This window comes from Nerophis ophidion, linkage group LG04 (genome assembly GCF_033978795.1).
Source record: "Nerophis ophidion isolate RoL-2023_Sa linkage group LG04, RoL_Noph_v1.0, whole genome shotgun sequence".
In the NCBI taxonomy this organism is placed as follows: domain Eukaryota; kingdom Metazoa; phylum Chordata; class Actinopteri; order Syngnathiformes; family Syngnathidae; genus Nerophis; species Nerophis ophidion.
This window is the reverse complement of record NC_084614.1, coordinates 79,368,483-79,384,771: the sequence shown is the minus strand read 5'-3', so window position 1 is coordinate 79,384,771 and position 16,289 is coordinate 79,368,483. Positions and strand designations below refer to the sequence as shown.

The following is a 16,289-nucleotide window of genomic DNA, read 5'->3' as shown; positions in this document are numbered from 1 at the left end:
CAATCATCATTGTTTTATACACACTGTAAAGTATGTACATTATAGGCCAAACGTTTGGACACACCTTCTCATTTAATGTTCTTTATTTTTATGACTATTTGCATTGTAGATTGTCACTGAAGGCATCAAAACTATGAATGAACACATGTGGAGTTATGTACTTAAGAAAAAAAGCGGATATAACTGAAAGCATGTTTTATATTCAAGTCTCTTCAAAATAATAGTTTTGATTACTGCTTTGCACACCCTTGGCATTCTCTCGATGAGTTTCAAGAGGTGGTCACCTGAAATGGTTTTCACTTCACAGGTGTCAAAGTTTTGATGCATTCAGTGACAATCTACAATCAGGGGTGTTAAACTCAAATACAGGGTGGGCCAAAATTTCAAACTGAACAAAGCTGCGGGCCAACTTTGAACAGATTAACCTTTTAATAGGGACCCAAACAAGTTTTGCAATGAATATTGAACAAGCAAGGCTTAAATAGGGCAGCGCGGTTGTACAGGGGTTAGTGCATCTGCCTCACAATACGAAGGTCCTGAGTAATCCTGGCTCAATCCCGGGCTCGGGATCTTTCTGTGTGGAGTTTGCATGATCTCCCCGTGACTGCATAGGTTCCCTCCGGGTACTCGGGCTTCCTCCCATGGAACAGGCAGAGCTTATATAACGTAAAGTGCAAAATCAATTTTCAAAAAACAAAACGAAAAAACATCAGTGGTATATTAAATACAATTTAATTTAAAAAAATAAAAACCTATTTTCTATTTGCAGCCTTCTAAAGTAAATATCAACATTAACTTTTTCCACAGGCTAATAAATTTGAAAATAAAATAAAAGGGAGGTGGGCGGGGTTTGGTGGTAGCGGGGGGTGTATATTGTAGCGTTCCGGAAGAGTTATTGCTGCAAAGGGTTCTGGGTATTTGTTCTGTTGTGTTTGTTGTGTTACGGTGCGGTTTTTCTCCCGAAATGTGTTTGTCATTCTTGTTTGGTGTGGGTTCACAGTGTGGCGCATATTTTTAACAATGTTAAAGTTCTTTATACGCCCACCCTCAGTGTGACCTGTATGGCTGTTGACCAAGTATGCGTGGCATTCGCATATATGTGTGTGAAAGCCTCATATATGTGCCTTGGCCAACACGCTGTTTATATGGCGGAAAAGAGGACGTGACGACATGTTGTAGAGGACGCTAAAGGCAGTGGCTTTAAGGCACGCTCCCAATATTGTTGTCCGGGTGGAAATCAGGAGAATGGTTGCCCAGGGAGATTTTCGGGAAGGGCACTAAACTTCGGGAGTCTATCGGGAAAATCGGGAGGGTTGGCAAGTATGAGTATTAGCGGTGAATGTTACCGGCGGGCCAGCTCTAATGTTAATTTGATATTGCCTCAAGGGCCAAATAAAATTAAACGGCGGGCCAAATTTTGACAGAGTTTGACACCCATGATGTAAATAGTCATGAAAATAAAGAAAATGCATTGAAATAACCAAATCCTAGGCTCCAGCACCCCATAGCGAACCGCAAAAGGGACAAGCGGTAGGAAATGGATGGATGGACGTCAAAGCTGATCTGCTGGATTTTTTTTAATGTTTTAACTCATTCACCTGTAACCTTTGTTACAAAAGTAAGCCAACTTATTCCATCTTTGCCATCCATCCAAACAGGAGTATTGTTTTTTTTTTTGACTGGTTGTCACAATACCAACATTTCAGTGGCCGGCACCTGTTTATTTTTACCATTCTCCAAACTTGTTCCACAAAAAGATTTAAAAAAAACTAACAAACCTCAAGCCATGTACTTTTAAATGAACTACTCTATTTAAAAGTGGTTTAAAGTGTCAAGTACATAGAGAGGAATGACACTTTTTTGGAATTTCGCCTTTCATTCACAACCCTTATTTAAAGCAAGAATACATGTTTTTCCTTTTTATGCATTCTAAATCATAAATAAACACTGGTTTTCATGATACTAACATGTCAGTGGTCGGCACCTGTACATTTTTACCATTCTTGATACTTCTTCCACGCAAAGATTTAAAAACTTAAGCCATGTAGTTTGAAATTAGGTAACTTGTTGAAAAGTGGTTCAAACTAGTGTCAAGTATTTAGAAGGGAACTGTACTGTTTTGCAATTTTGCCTTTCATTCACAATCCTTATTTAAAGCAAGAACACATCTTTTTCCTTTTCATGCATTCTTAATCCTAAATAAACACTAGCAAAAGTCAGCTAACAATGGAGGCAATGGTAGTAGCTATAGTCCGCCTATAAAGCGCTCTAAAAACAGATCCAAACACTCAATCATAATTCTTTATACACACTGTATGTAAAGTACAGGCCAAAAGTTTGGACACAACTTCTCATTCAATGGATTTTCTTTATTTTCATGACTATTTACATTGTAGATTGTCACTGAAGGCATCAAAACTATGAATGAACACATGTAGAGTTATGTTCTCAAGAAAAAAGGGTGAAATAACTGAAAACATGTTTTATATTCTCATCTCTTCTGATTACTGCTTTGCACACCCTCGGCATTCTCTCCGCGCCGGTGGCCTCGGTCGCTCTACCGCCCGTGCGTCGGCCTCTCCTCACCGGGGGGTCGGCCGCGCGGGTGAGGGGGGCGGCCGTACCGCCGGTGCCGGCCGCGGGGAAGGCGGGCGAGGCGGGGTGTCAGTGCGGCGGGTGCGGTGGTGACCCTGGACGTGCGCCGGGCCCTTCTCGCGGATCACCTCAGCTACGGCTCCCGGTGGGGCCCTCTCGGGAAACGGGGCCCCGGCCACGGACCCCAGCGTTGCGTCCTGCCGGGTGGCCTCGGCTGGCGCCTAGCAGCTGACTTAGAACTGGTGCAGACCAGGGGAATCCGACTGTTTAATTAAAACAAAGCATCGCGATGGCCCGCGACGCGTGTTTACTCGATGTGATTTCTGCCCAGTGCTCTGAATGTCAAAGTGAAGAAATTCATTGAAGCGCGGGTAAACGGCGGGAGTAACTATGACTCTCTTAAGGTAGCCAAATGCCTCGTCATCTAATTAGTGACGCGCATGAATGGATGAATGAGATTCCCACTGTCCCTACCCACTATCTAGCGAAACCACAGCCAAGGGAACGGGCTTGGCAGAATCAGCGGGGAAAGAAGACCCTGTTGAGCTCGACTCTAGTCTGCAACTGTGAAGAGACATGAGGGGTGTAGAATAAGTGGGAGGCCCCGTTCGGGGCTCCGGCCCCAGGGCGTCGCAAGTGAAATACCACTGCCCTTAATGAGCAGTGAATTTAACGCACGATACAAAGATATCCAAGGAACCTGGGGAACCCTGTTACGAGCCCTGGCGGGTGCATGGTGGGCACAGTGATGGGCCCTCGTGTGAGTCACCTGAAATGGTTTTCACTTCACCGGTGTCATAGCTTTGATGCATTCAGTGACAATCTACACTTTAAATAGTCATGAAAATAAAGAAAACTCATTGAAATAACCAAATCATAGGCACCCCACAGCGAACCCTAAAAGGGACAAGCGGTAGGAAATGGATGAATGGATGTCAAAGCTGCGTATGTATGGTATGGTATGGTATGGTATGGTATGGTATGGTATGGTATGGTATGGTATGGTATGGTATGGTATGGTATGGTATGGTATGGTATGGTATGGTATGGTATGTTATGTTATGTTATGTTATGTTATGTTATGTTATGTTATGTTATGTTATGTATGTATGTATGTATGTATGTATGTATGTATGTATGTATGTATGTATGTATGTATGTATGTATGTATGTATGTATGTATGTATGTATGTATGTATGTATGTATGTATGTATGTATGTATGTATGTATGTATGTATGTATGTATGTATGTATGTATGTATGTATGTATGTATGTATGTATGTATGTATGTATGTATGTATGTATGTATGTATGTATGTATGTATGTATGTATGTATGTATGTATGTATGTATGTATGTATGTATGTATGTATGTATGTATGTATGTATGTATGTATGTATGTATGTATGTATGTATGTATGTATGTATGTATGTATGTATGTATGTATGTATGTATGTATGTATGTATGTATGTATGTATGTATGTATGTATGTATGTATGTATGTATGTATGTATGTATGTATGTATGTATGTATGTATGTATGTATGTATGTATGTATGTATGTATGTATGTATGTATGTATGTATGTATGTATGTATGTATGTATGTATGTATGTATGTATGTATGTATGTATGTATGTATGTATGTATGTATGTTTTTTATTCTTTATTAGTAACAACGTTTCAGCTTATTGTTTTTAGGTTATATCTTTTTGCACAGTTTTAAAATTTTTGCTGTGTATTTAATTTCTCCAATGTGCCATTAAAAAAAGAGGTGCGTTCAGCAAATTGTCCCCAGAGCCACACTTTGCCTTCGTGGTAAAATACGTTAAGTTCAAAGTGTTGCCAAACAACAGAAGAGTGGTTTTTTTTAGCACTTATAGAAGTGATAAAGGTTGGTTTGCATGCTTCTCGAGCTTTTCTGCGCGCCATAATGCACACTCCCTGGGCTTGTGGTGGCGGATTTCCTGCTCTCGCTTGCACAGCGAATACTTTGGTGACCTCTTGTAATTGATTAGCCGAAAAATACACCTATCTTTTACTATTAATGTCTACCTCCACAAAGGGTCTTATACATTGGTTCTCAACCTTTTTTCAGTGATGTACCCCCTGTGAACATTTTTTTAACCCAAGTACCCCCTAATCAGAGCAAAGCATTTTTGGTTGAAAAAAAGAGATAAAGAAGTCAAATACAGCACTATGTCATCAGTTTCTGATTTATTAAATTGTATTACAGTGCAAAATATTGCTCATTCGTGGTGGTCTTTCTTGAACTATTTTGGGAAAAAAAGATATAAAAATAACTAAAAACTTGTTGAAAAATAAACAAGTGATTCAATTATAAATACATATTTCTACACATAAATCATCAACTTAAAGTGCCCTCTTTGGGGATTGTAATAGAGATCCCTCTGGATTCATGAACTTAATTCTAAACATTTCTTCACAAAAAAGGAAATCTTTAACATCAATATTTATGTAAGTGAAGTGAATTGAATTGTATTTATATAGCGCTTTTTCTCTAGTGACTCAAAGCGCTATACATAGTGAAACCCAATATCCAAGTTACACCTAAACCAGTGTGGGTGGCACCGGGAGCAGGTGGGTAAAGCGTCCTGCCCAAGGACACAACGGCAGTGACTAGGATGGCGTAAGCGGGGATCGAACCCGCAACTCTCAAGTTGCCGGCACGGCCGCTCCATCAACCGAGCTATACCGCCCCTACGAATAATGGTAGACCGGGCTTTCTGCTCCGCTGCTCCCATTCTGTTGAACGCTCTCCCTGACCACCTGAGGGCACCACAGACTGTGGATGTTTTTAAAAAAGGCTTAAATACCCATCTTTAAAAAAAAAAAACGTTTTTATAGACATGCATGCTGGTTCTTGCTATTGGGCTGTTTCTAGTAACATGTCCACCCAAAATCTAGCTGTAGTTGCATTTCTTTTCACAGTTTATGAACTTACATTCATATTTTGTTAAAGTGTTATTCAATAAATATATTTATAAAGGATTTTTGAATTGTTGATATTTTTAGAATATTTTTGAAAAATCTCACGTACCCCTTGGCATACCTTCAAGTACCCCCAGGGGTACATGAACCACTGGTCTAGATCACGTGTTGGTACTGACTTGGTATCAAAATAACAATGCTTTTGACAGCCCTAAATGTAAAAGTGTGGTCCACATTTGTTCCTCAGGTCAAGTGGAAAGGCAAAGACTTGTTTGACTTGGTGTGTCGCACGGTGGGCTTGAGGGAGACGTGGTTCTTTGGGCTTCGCTACACGGTGAAGGACACCCACGCCTGGCTCAAACCTGACAAACGAGTGAGTAACATGACATGATGACTGCGCTTGTTAATGGACTGACACGATTTGCCCTCTCAGGTGCTGGATCAGGAGGTCCCCAAAGACTCGCCCATTACGTTTCACTTCTTGGCCAAGTTCTTCCCGGAGAAAGTAGAAGAAGAATTGGTGCAAGAAATCACACAGCACCTCTTCTTCTTACAGGTAATCTTCATTTCAAGATCATGTTTGGCATGTAGTGGTGCTCCAAAGGTCCCGGTTTGACTCATTTTGGGTACTAGAATGGAACAAGATGCAAAACAAATGACTTCTTAGCGTTTATGTAAACAACTTTTTTTTTTTTAAATGCAACCCTGATTCTCTTTTTTTAATTAATACGATATTATTAAATTACAACCGCTCATAATATAATAATATTTATCTACTAATATTGAAACTCTTATCTAGTAAAGTTCTGACTACTGTCATAATATTATGACTTCATTCTTGTAAAATTACATGTTCTTGTAGTATTGTGACTTTTTTCTCTTACAATTACAACTTTTAACAACTTTCATTTAGCAAAATAATAAATAACTTGCATGTAATGAGGTGGCGACTTGTCCAGGGTGTACACCGCCTTCCGCCTGAATGCAGCACCCCTCGCATCCCCAAAAGGGACAAGCGGTAGAAAATGGATGGATGGATAAATAACTTGCAGCATTTTCTAAAAAAAAACAAAAAACATTTGTGTTGTACAATTTTCGTCTTTTAAACTTTGTTCACATAATATTCAAACTTTCATTTTTTATAATTGCAATAACTTTTGTTACATTTTTTTTTCTCAAAAAATATCAGACATTTTACCAAGAATTTCATATTTCTTCTCGTCAAAGAGCTACTTTTTCTGTTGTAAAATTGCGACTTTAATATTGTAGAATTATGACTTTATTAATTGCAATAACTTCTTGAAAATGTATTCCTTAAAATTGTAAGATTTTTTCAAAAGAATGTACAATTTTTCATAACGTAGAATTATGGCTTTATTCATGTAATCCAACTTTCATCTTTCATAATTGCAATAACTTCTTGTAAAATTCACATTCCCTAAAATTGCAGTTTTTTGTCAAAATTCTTATTTTTCAACTTTTTATTGTAAATTACAACTTTATTCGCATAATATTCCAACTTTCATCTTTCATAATTGCAATAATTCTTGTAAAATTCACGTTCCCTAAAATTGCAGCTTTTGTCAGAGTTCTTCTTTTTCAACTTTTTGTTGTAAAATGTTCATCCTGTAAATTATAACTGTATTCACATAATATTCCAACTTTAATCTTTTATAATTACAATAACTTCTGTTAAAATCATTATTTTTTTCCGCCCAAAAATGTAATTTTTCCAATTTTCTCTTGTTGAACAGCTACTTTTTCTGTTGTAAAATTACAACTTTTATTATGTTGAATTACGATTTTATTCACAATCCAACTTCCATGTTTCATAATTGAATAACTACCTGTTCAATTCACATTCCCACAAATTGCAGCATTTTCTCAAAACATAAATTTTTCTTGACTAAGTACTTTTTTTGTGATAACATTGGGACTTTCATTACATAGAATTACAACTTTATTCTCATAATCCAACGTTCATCATCATAATTGCATTTACAAAAAATATTATTGTAAAATTGCAGTATTTTCTACAAAAAATTATAACTTTTTCTTACTTTGCGACATATTTCCATATAAACCTGCCATTTTTCCATACCAAGGATTTTTATTTAAAAAACATTTTTTGTTGTATATGTTTGACTTTTGTTTTATATATTGACGTTGTCCTTGTAATGTCAATACAATACTTAACTGTATTTTTCGGATTATAAATCGCAGTTTTTTTTCGTTGTTTGGCCAGGGTGCGACATATACTCCGGAGCGACTTATGTGTGAAAATATTACCGTACAATATTAAATAATATTATTTATCTCATTCGCGGAAAAGACGAAGAAAATGTCAGCAATCGTCACACACGTCAACCAATAAGAATTCGGGAGAAGTGCGTTGTGGGTCATGGGATGCTAACTGCTATATGCTACTGCCGTAGCTATTAAAATGGATAATTTCAACGTTGGCGGTAACTTATAAAAACTGAGAAGGCCTGAACAAAAATGGCACCGAAAAGGAAATCATGTACTGCAGTTTACAAGCTGAACGTAGTGAAATATGCAGCAGAAAAGGAAGCTGTGCATACCTTTGGAGTTGGTAGAGTTGTTTGGAAGCGACATCAAGGAAGAAGATTTCATCTGATTTATCGATTAGGAGTGACAGATTGTTTGGTAAACGTATAGCACAGTGGTCCCCAACCTTTTTGTATCCGCGGACCGGTCAACGCTTAATAATTTGTCCCGCGGCCCGGGGGGAGGTGTAGAAGGGTCTTTTTTTTTTTTTTTTTTTTTCTTGTTTGTCATGAAAAAGGGAAGTTTTTGTCATGAAAAGGGGAGGTTTTTTTGGGTTGGTGCACTAATTGTAAGTGTATATTGTGTTTTTATGTTGATTTAATAAAAAAATATACATATATATATTTTTATTTATTCATTTTTTTAAATAAAAAAGAATAAAAAATTATTCTGCGGCCTGGTACCAATCGGGCCACGGCCCGGTGGTTGGGGACCACTGGTATAACATGTTCTTTTTGTAATAGATATTTGAATGACTCTTACCATAATATGTTACGTTAACATAGCAGGCACCTTCTCAATTGGTTATTTATGCCTCATATTCGGGACGGCGTGGCGCAGTGGAAGAGTGGCCGTGCGCAACCCGAGGGTCCCTGGTTCAAATCCCACCTAGTACCAACCTCGTCACGTCCGTTGTGTCCTGAGCAAGACACTTCACCCTTGCTCCTGATGGGTGCTGGTTGGCGCCTTGCATGGCAGCTCCCTCCATCAGTGTGTGAATGTGTGTGTGAATGGGAATACCTTGAAGGTAGAAAAGCGCTATACAAGTACAACCCATTTATCATTTATATAACGTACACTTATTCAGCCTGTTGTTCATTATTCTTTATTTATTTTAAATTGCCTTTCAAATGTCTATTCTTGGTGTTGGGTTTTATCAAATAAATCTTCCCCAAAATGGTACTTATACTCCAGTGCGACGTATGTATGTTTTTTTCTTCTTTATTATGCATTTTCGGCCGGTGCGACTTATAATCCGAAAAATACGGTACTTGAAATCATTTATGAAGTGCAACAATGCAGACAATTGCAAGAGTTATAGTTTCGACATAATGTTAATTATTATTATTTGTATTGATAATATGTCAGTGAATTAAAGTTCCTTATTGGTTGAAGTACCTGCGATGAGGTGGCGACTTGTCCAGGGTGTACACCGCCTTCTGCCCGATTGTAGCTGAGATTGGCACCGGCGCCCCCAAAGGGAATAAGCGGTAGTAAATGGATGGATGGATGGTTGAAGTACAGTAGTAATAATTCCAACTTGTAGCTCTGTTTCTCCTTATCTGTTTACATATTTTACCCAAATGATAGTTTTTAAGCTCTGGCTTCCCCTTGGCACTATTGCTAACCAGAGATCTGTTGAATATGTTTACCTTCTTGCTTGTACGTCTTGGATTATTTTTTTTTAGGTGAAAAAACAAATCTTAGACGAGGAGATATTCTGTTCTCCAGAAGCTTCTGTTCTTCTGGCCTCCTACGCTGTCCAAGCCAAGGTAAGCTTGACGTCAGTAGAGCAAGCTCTCGAACATTTTTTAACCTTTCTGCTGTCTTTCTCAACAGTACGGCGATTATGACCCCAACTTTCACAAGCCTGGCTTCCTGGCTCAGGATGAACTTCTGCCAAAGACAGTAAGTCACAGATCACTTACTGAAATCAGGCCATTCTGCCTCCTGAGATCTTTTGACGTATTTGCCACTCAGGTTCTGATGCAGTACCAGATGACAGCTGGCATGTGGGAGGAGAAGATCACAGCGTGGTACGCCGAGCACAGAGGCATCGCCAGGTAAGAACTTTGACCCCCAGAAAGCGTTTTTCATGCAGCATCATGACTACATCTCATCCTCACAGGGATGAAGCTGAGATGGAGTACCTGAAGATCGCTCAGGACCTTGAGATGTACGGCGTCAGCTACTTTGACATCACTGTGAGTGCTAATCGCTGCTGCTTGATATGAAACATATCTGCTTTCTGCTGGTTGTGACAGTGAATTTTTTAGGAACTATAGCAGCTTTTTTTAAATGCCTAAATTGGATCCCGTTTGTTTAAAGGGGAACATTATCACAATTTCAAAAGGGTTAAAAATGATAAAAATCAGTTCCCTGTGGCTTGTTTTATTTTTCTAATTTTTTTTCAAAATTTTACACCTCCCGGAATATCCCTAAAAAAAGCTTTAAAGTGCCTGACTTTCGCTACCCGTAAATCCACCGTCCATTTCCCTGTGACGTCATACAGGGCTGCCAATACAAACAACATGGCGGTTACCACAGCAAGATATAGCGACATTAGCTCGGATTCAGACTCGGATTTCAGCGGCTTAAGCGATTCAACAGATTACACATGTATTGAAACAGATCGTCAGAGTATGGAGGCAGATAGCAAAAACGAAATTGAAGAAGAAGTTGAAGCTATTGAGCGAATAGCTATTGATGCTATTTGGTCATAGCATGGCTGTCTTATTAGCATCGCCGGTAAAATGTGCGGACCAAACGATGAGGACTTTCGCATCTTGTGACACTGGAGCAACTTAAATCCGTCGATTGGTAAGTGTTTGTTTCGCATTAAATGTGGGTATCTAGTTTCAAATTTACATACAGGTAGCGTAAATAGCATGTTAGCATCGATTAGCCTAGCATGTTAGCATCGATTAGCTGGCAGTCATGCCGTGACCAAATATATCTGATTAGCACATAAGTCAACAACATCAACAAAACTCACCTTTGTGATTTCGTTGACTTAATCGTTGCAAATGCATCTGCAGGTTATCCATACATCTCTGTGACATGTCTGTCTTAGCATCGCCGGTAAAATGTGAAGACACTTTGGTACATTCAATGGGGGTCTGGCGGCAGATTTCTTGCCAGTGGTGCAACTTGAATCCCTCCCTGTTAGTGTTGTTACACCCTCCGACAACACACCGACGAGGCATGATGTCTCCAAGGTTCCAAAAAATAGTCGAAAAAACGGAAAATAACAGAGCTGAGACCCGGTGTTTGTAATGTGAAAATGAAAATGGCGGGTGTGTTACCTCGGTGACGTCACGTTCTGGCGTCATCGCTAAAAGACCGATAAACAGAAAAGCGTTTAATTTGCCAAAATTCACCCATTTAGAGTTTGGAAATCGGTTAAAAAATTGACGGTTGCATAGGTTTGGTGATGATTTTCCCCTTTAAAAATGGAATAGAGACACCCAGATCATGTGCTTGGAAACCGCAACCCTCTTGCACGTATGTATACACTTTATGTCGAGCGGGCTTTGTACGCAGTCGCCACTTTCAAATGAGGTTCATTACAACGTTCAATTCACAGGAGAAGAACAAAGGCCAGAAAAAGGCGCACACTAAACTACAGAATCTGAAATAAGCCATTATTTTAAACTTTATGGAAATAACAACACCTACCTGTTTTTATTAAGTGGCAGAACAAACCCCGTTTCCATATGAGTTGGGAAATTGTGTTAGATGTAAATATAAACGGAATACAATGATTTGCAAATCCTTTTCAACCCATATTCAGTTGAATATGCTACAAAGACAAGATATTTAATGTTCAAACTCATGAACTTTATTTTTTTTTTGCAAATAATAATCATTTTAGAATTTCATGGCTGCAACACGTGTCAAAGTAGTTGGGAAAGGGCATGTTCACCACTGTGTTACATCACATTTTATTTTAACCACACTCAATAAACGTTTGGGAACTGAGGAAACTAATCGTTGAAGCTTTGAAAGTGGAATTCTTTACCATTCTTGCTTAATGTACAGCTTAAGTTGTTCAACAGTCCGGGGTCTCCACTGTCGTATTTTACGATTCATAATGCGCCACACATTTTCGATGGGGGACAGGTCTGGACTGCAGGTGGGCAAGGAGAGTACCGGCACTCTTTTACTACGAAGCCACGCTGTTGTAACACGTGGGTTGGCATTGTTTTGCTGAAATAAGCAGGGGCGTCCATGATAACGTTGCTTGGATGACAACATATGTTGCTCCAAAACCTGTATGTACCTTTCAGCATTAATGGTGCCTTCACAGATGTGTAAGTTACCCATGCCTTGGGCACTAATGCACCCCCATACCATCACAGATGCTGGCTTTTCAACTTTGCGCCTATAACAATCCGGATGGTTATTTTCCTCTTTGTTCCGGAGGACACCACGTCCACAGTTTCCAAATATAATTTGAAATGTGGACTCGTCAGACCACAGAACACTTTTCCACTTTGCATCAGTCCATCTCAGATGAGCTCGGGCCCAGCGAAGGATGCGGCGTTCCTAGGTGTTTTTGATAAATGGGTTTTGCTTTGCATAGCAGAGTTTTAACTTGCACTTACAGATGTAGCGACCAACTGTAGTTACTGACAGTGGTTTTATGAAGTGTTCCTGAGCCCATGTTGTGATATCCTTTACACACTGATGTCGGTTTTTGATGCAGTACCGCCTGAGGGATCAAAGGTCCGTAATATCATCGCTTACGTGCAGTGATTTCTCCAGGTTCTCTGAACCTTTTGATGATTTTACGGACCGTAGATGGTAAAATGATTAAATTCCTTGCAATGGCTCGTTGAGAAATGTTGTTCTAAAACTGTTCAATAATTTGCTTACAAATTGGTGACCCTCGCCCCATCCTTGTTTGTGAATTACTTAGCATTTCATGGAAGCTGCTTTTATACCTAATCATGGCACCCACCCGTTTCCAAGTAGCCTGCACACCTGTGGGATGTTCCGAATAAGTGTTTGATGAGCATTCCTAAACTTTATCAGTATTTATTGCCACCTTTCCCAACTTCTTTGTCACGTGTTGCTGGCATCAAATTCTAAAATTAATGATTATTGCACAAAAAAAAAATGTTTGTCAGTTTTAACATCAAATATGTTGTCTTTGTAGCACATTCAACTGAATATGGGTTGAAAATGATTTGCAAATCATTGTATTCTGTTTATATTTACATCTAACACACTTTCCCAACTCATATGGAAATGGAGTTTGTATATATATATATATATATACAGTGGGGCAAAAAAGTATTTAGTCAGCCAGCGATTGTGCAAGTTCTCCCACTTAAAATGATGACAGAGGTCTGTAATTTTCATCATAGGTACACTTCAACTGTGAGAGACAGAATGTTAAAAAAAATCCAAGAATTCACATTGTAGGAATTCTAAAGAATTTATTTGTAAATTATGGTGGAAAATACGTATTTGGTCAACCATTCAAAGCTCTCACTGATGGAAGGAGGTTTTGGCTCAAAATCTCACGATACATGGCCCCATTCATTCTTTCCTTAACACGGATCAATCGTCCTGTCCCCTTAGCAGAAAAACAGCCGCGAAGCATGATGTTTCCACCCCCAGGCTTCACAGTAGGTATGGTGTTCTTGGGATGCAACTCAGTATTCTTCTTCCTCCAAACACGATGAGTTGAGTTTATACCAAAACGTTCTATTTTGGTTTCATCTGACCACACCAATCCGCTGCTGTATCATCCATGTATCCATTAAGGTATAAACTCAAATCGTTTGCGGACCCGATTGACGTGCCGACAGCCTGTTTTCACGTCTGCTTTCCTACAGTATAAACAGAGTGCCTGCCCAATGACGTTATAACTGTAGAATGATCGAGGGCAAGTTCTTGGTTTCTTATGTGGGTTTATTGTTAGGCAGAGTTATTAACGTCCTCCCAGCGCGGCAACAACACATAACAACAGCAGTCACATTTTCGTCTACCGTAAAGCAGTTTGTTTGCCGTAAACAGCAATGTTGTGACACTCTTAAACAGGACAATACTGCCATCTACTGTGCATGCATATGTGACAATAACATCTACGGCTTTTAGAGCAGTGGTTCTCAACCTTTTTTTAGAGATGTACCCCCTGTGAACATTTTTTTATATCAAGTACCCCCTAATCAGAGCAAAGCATTTTTGGTTGAAAAAATAAAAAAGATAAAGAAGTAAAATACAGCACTATGTCATCAGTTTCTGATTCATTAAATTGTATAACAGTGCAAAAAATTGCTCATTTGTAGTGGTCTTTCTTGAACTATTCAGAAAAAAAGATATAAAAATAACTAAAAACTTGTTGAAAAATAAACAAGTGATTCAATTATAAATAGAGATTTCTACACATACTGCGATGAGGTGGCGACTTGTCCAGGGTGTACCCCGCCTTCCGCCCGATTGTAGCTGTGATGAGCACCAGCAACTCCAAAGGGAATAGCCGGTAGAAAATGGATGGATGGATGGATAGCTGTAAATATACTCCTCCCCTCTTAACCACGCCCCCAACCACGCTCATCGCCCAACCCCCGACCACGCCCCCCCCCACCTCCCGAAATCGGAGGTCTCAAGGTTGGCAAGTATGGATATCGTATCAGAAGTTAAACAGTTTGGGACACCCCTGATGCTCACACATTGATGGTTTGTCGACAAGACTAACTATTTGTCATCTATCATTGTTATTGAAACTCATTTCAGGAACTTTATTATTTCCATTTAGGCTATTTGTGTTTCAAAAGGCGGCATAGCTCGGTTGGTAGAGTGGCCGTGCCAGCAACTTGAGGGTTGCAGGTTAGATTCCCGCTTGTGCCATTCTAGTTACTGCCGTTGTGTCCTTGGGCAAGACACTTGACCCACCTGCTCCCAGTGCCACCCACACTGGTTTAAATGTAACTTAGATATTGGGTGTCACTATGTAAAGCACTTTGAGTCACTTGAGAAAAGCGCTATATAAATATAATTCACTTCACTTCATACTTAAAATCCAGGTTTGGCCAAAGGTCTCTTAGCATATTTTCCATTTGGCCCTTGGAGGCAAAACCTTTGTGCACCGCTTTTCAAGAAGAAGCCAGTTTAAATATGAGGTATGAAAAACTTATTTTAAACTGAATTGAAATAAAATATTAAAGTAGACTAAAAATAATACATCAGTATATATCAGTTAGTCAGGTAAGTAAACAACAGCTGTCAATATAAATATCAATAAATATTTTTAGTAAGTAAGAACATCTTCAATAAGTACAAATGTTTGCTTGAATCAAACTATTTTTAGAGAAATAAAGTTTGTTTTTTATATAATCAGTCAAAGTACCCTAAAACAGTGGTCCCCAACCACCGGGCCCGATTGGTACCGGGCCGCAGAATAATTTTTTATTAATTTTTCTTAAAAAAAAAATTTATATATTAAATCAACATAAAAAAACACAATATACACTTACAATTAGTGCACCAACCACAAAAACCTCCCTTTTTCATGACAAAAACTTCCCTTTTTCATACCAAAAAAATAAAAATAATTGATCCCCCCCCCGGACCGCGGACAAATTATTAAGCGGATACAAAAAGGTTGGGGACCACTGCCCTATAGCATGGGGATTAGAAACACACGTTAAAAATTACCGATCACGTGTAAGAGCTGTGGAAAGTTTTGGTATACATTTGACAGCTATTGCATCCTCTTCCTCTACACATGTGCTGTATAACATCTACTTTATTACATGAATCTGAAACCTGGGCAATGAGTAAATCAGTTGCATGAAGACTAGAATAATTTTGAGTTGGAGTGTATACAAAGAATATTTAAATTGTCCTGGAAAAAAAAAAAGCTAATGAAGTACTAACAATGGCAAACCAACATAGAAGGCTATTGATAAACATTATGGAAAGGAAAATCGTATTCTTCGGGCACACAGTCATACATACCGTATTTTTCGGACTATAAGTCGCAGTTTTTTTTTCGTAGTTTGGCCGAGGGTGCGACTTATACTCGGGAGCGACTTATGTGTGAAATTAATAACACATTACCGTAAAATATCAATATTATTTATCTCATTCACGTAAGAGACTAGATGTATAAGATTTCATGGGATTTAGCGATTAGGAGTGACAGATTGTTTGGTAAAAGTATATCATGTTCTATATGTTATAGTTATTTGAATGACTCTTACCATAATATGTTACTTTAACATACCAGGCACCTTTTTAGTTGGTTATTTATGCGTCATATAACCTACACTTATTCAGCCTGTTGTTCACTATTCTATATTTATTTTAAATTGCCTTTCAAATGTCTATTCTTGGTGTTGGGTTTTATCAAATACATTTCCCCCAAAAATGCGACTTATACTCTAGTGCGACTTACATATGTTTTTTCCCTTCTTTATTATGCATTTTCGGCAG

The 16,289-nt window shown here is 38.7% G+C and overlaps 1 protein-coding gene across 2 annotated transcripts in view; it reads left to right on the top strand.

Moving 5' to 3' along the window:
- Positions 1-16,289, top strand: part of nf2b (NF2, moesin-ezrin-radixin like (MERLIN) tumor suppressor b) — a 50,940-nt gene that overhangs the window by 8,281 nt on the left and 26,370 nt on the right. For both annotated transcript variants that reach the window (XM_061899176.1, XM_061899175.1), the window contains exons 3-8: positions 5,800-5,925; positions 5,986-6,108; positions 9,530-9,613; positions 9,681-9,749; positions 9,822-9,904; positions 9,970-10,045. In XM_061899176.1, coding sequence (XP_061755160.1) covers positions 5,800-5,925; positions 5,986-6,108; positions 9,530-9,613; positions 9,681-9,749; positions 9,822-9,904; positions 9,970-10,045 — 561 coding nt within the window. The remainder of the gene's footprint in view (positions 1-5,799; positions 5,926-5,985; positions 6,109-9,529; positions 9,614-9,680; positions 9,750-9,821; positions 9,905-9,969; positions 10,046-16,289) is intronic.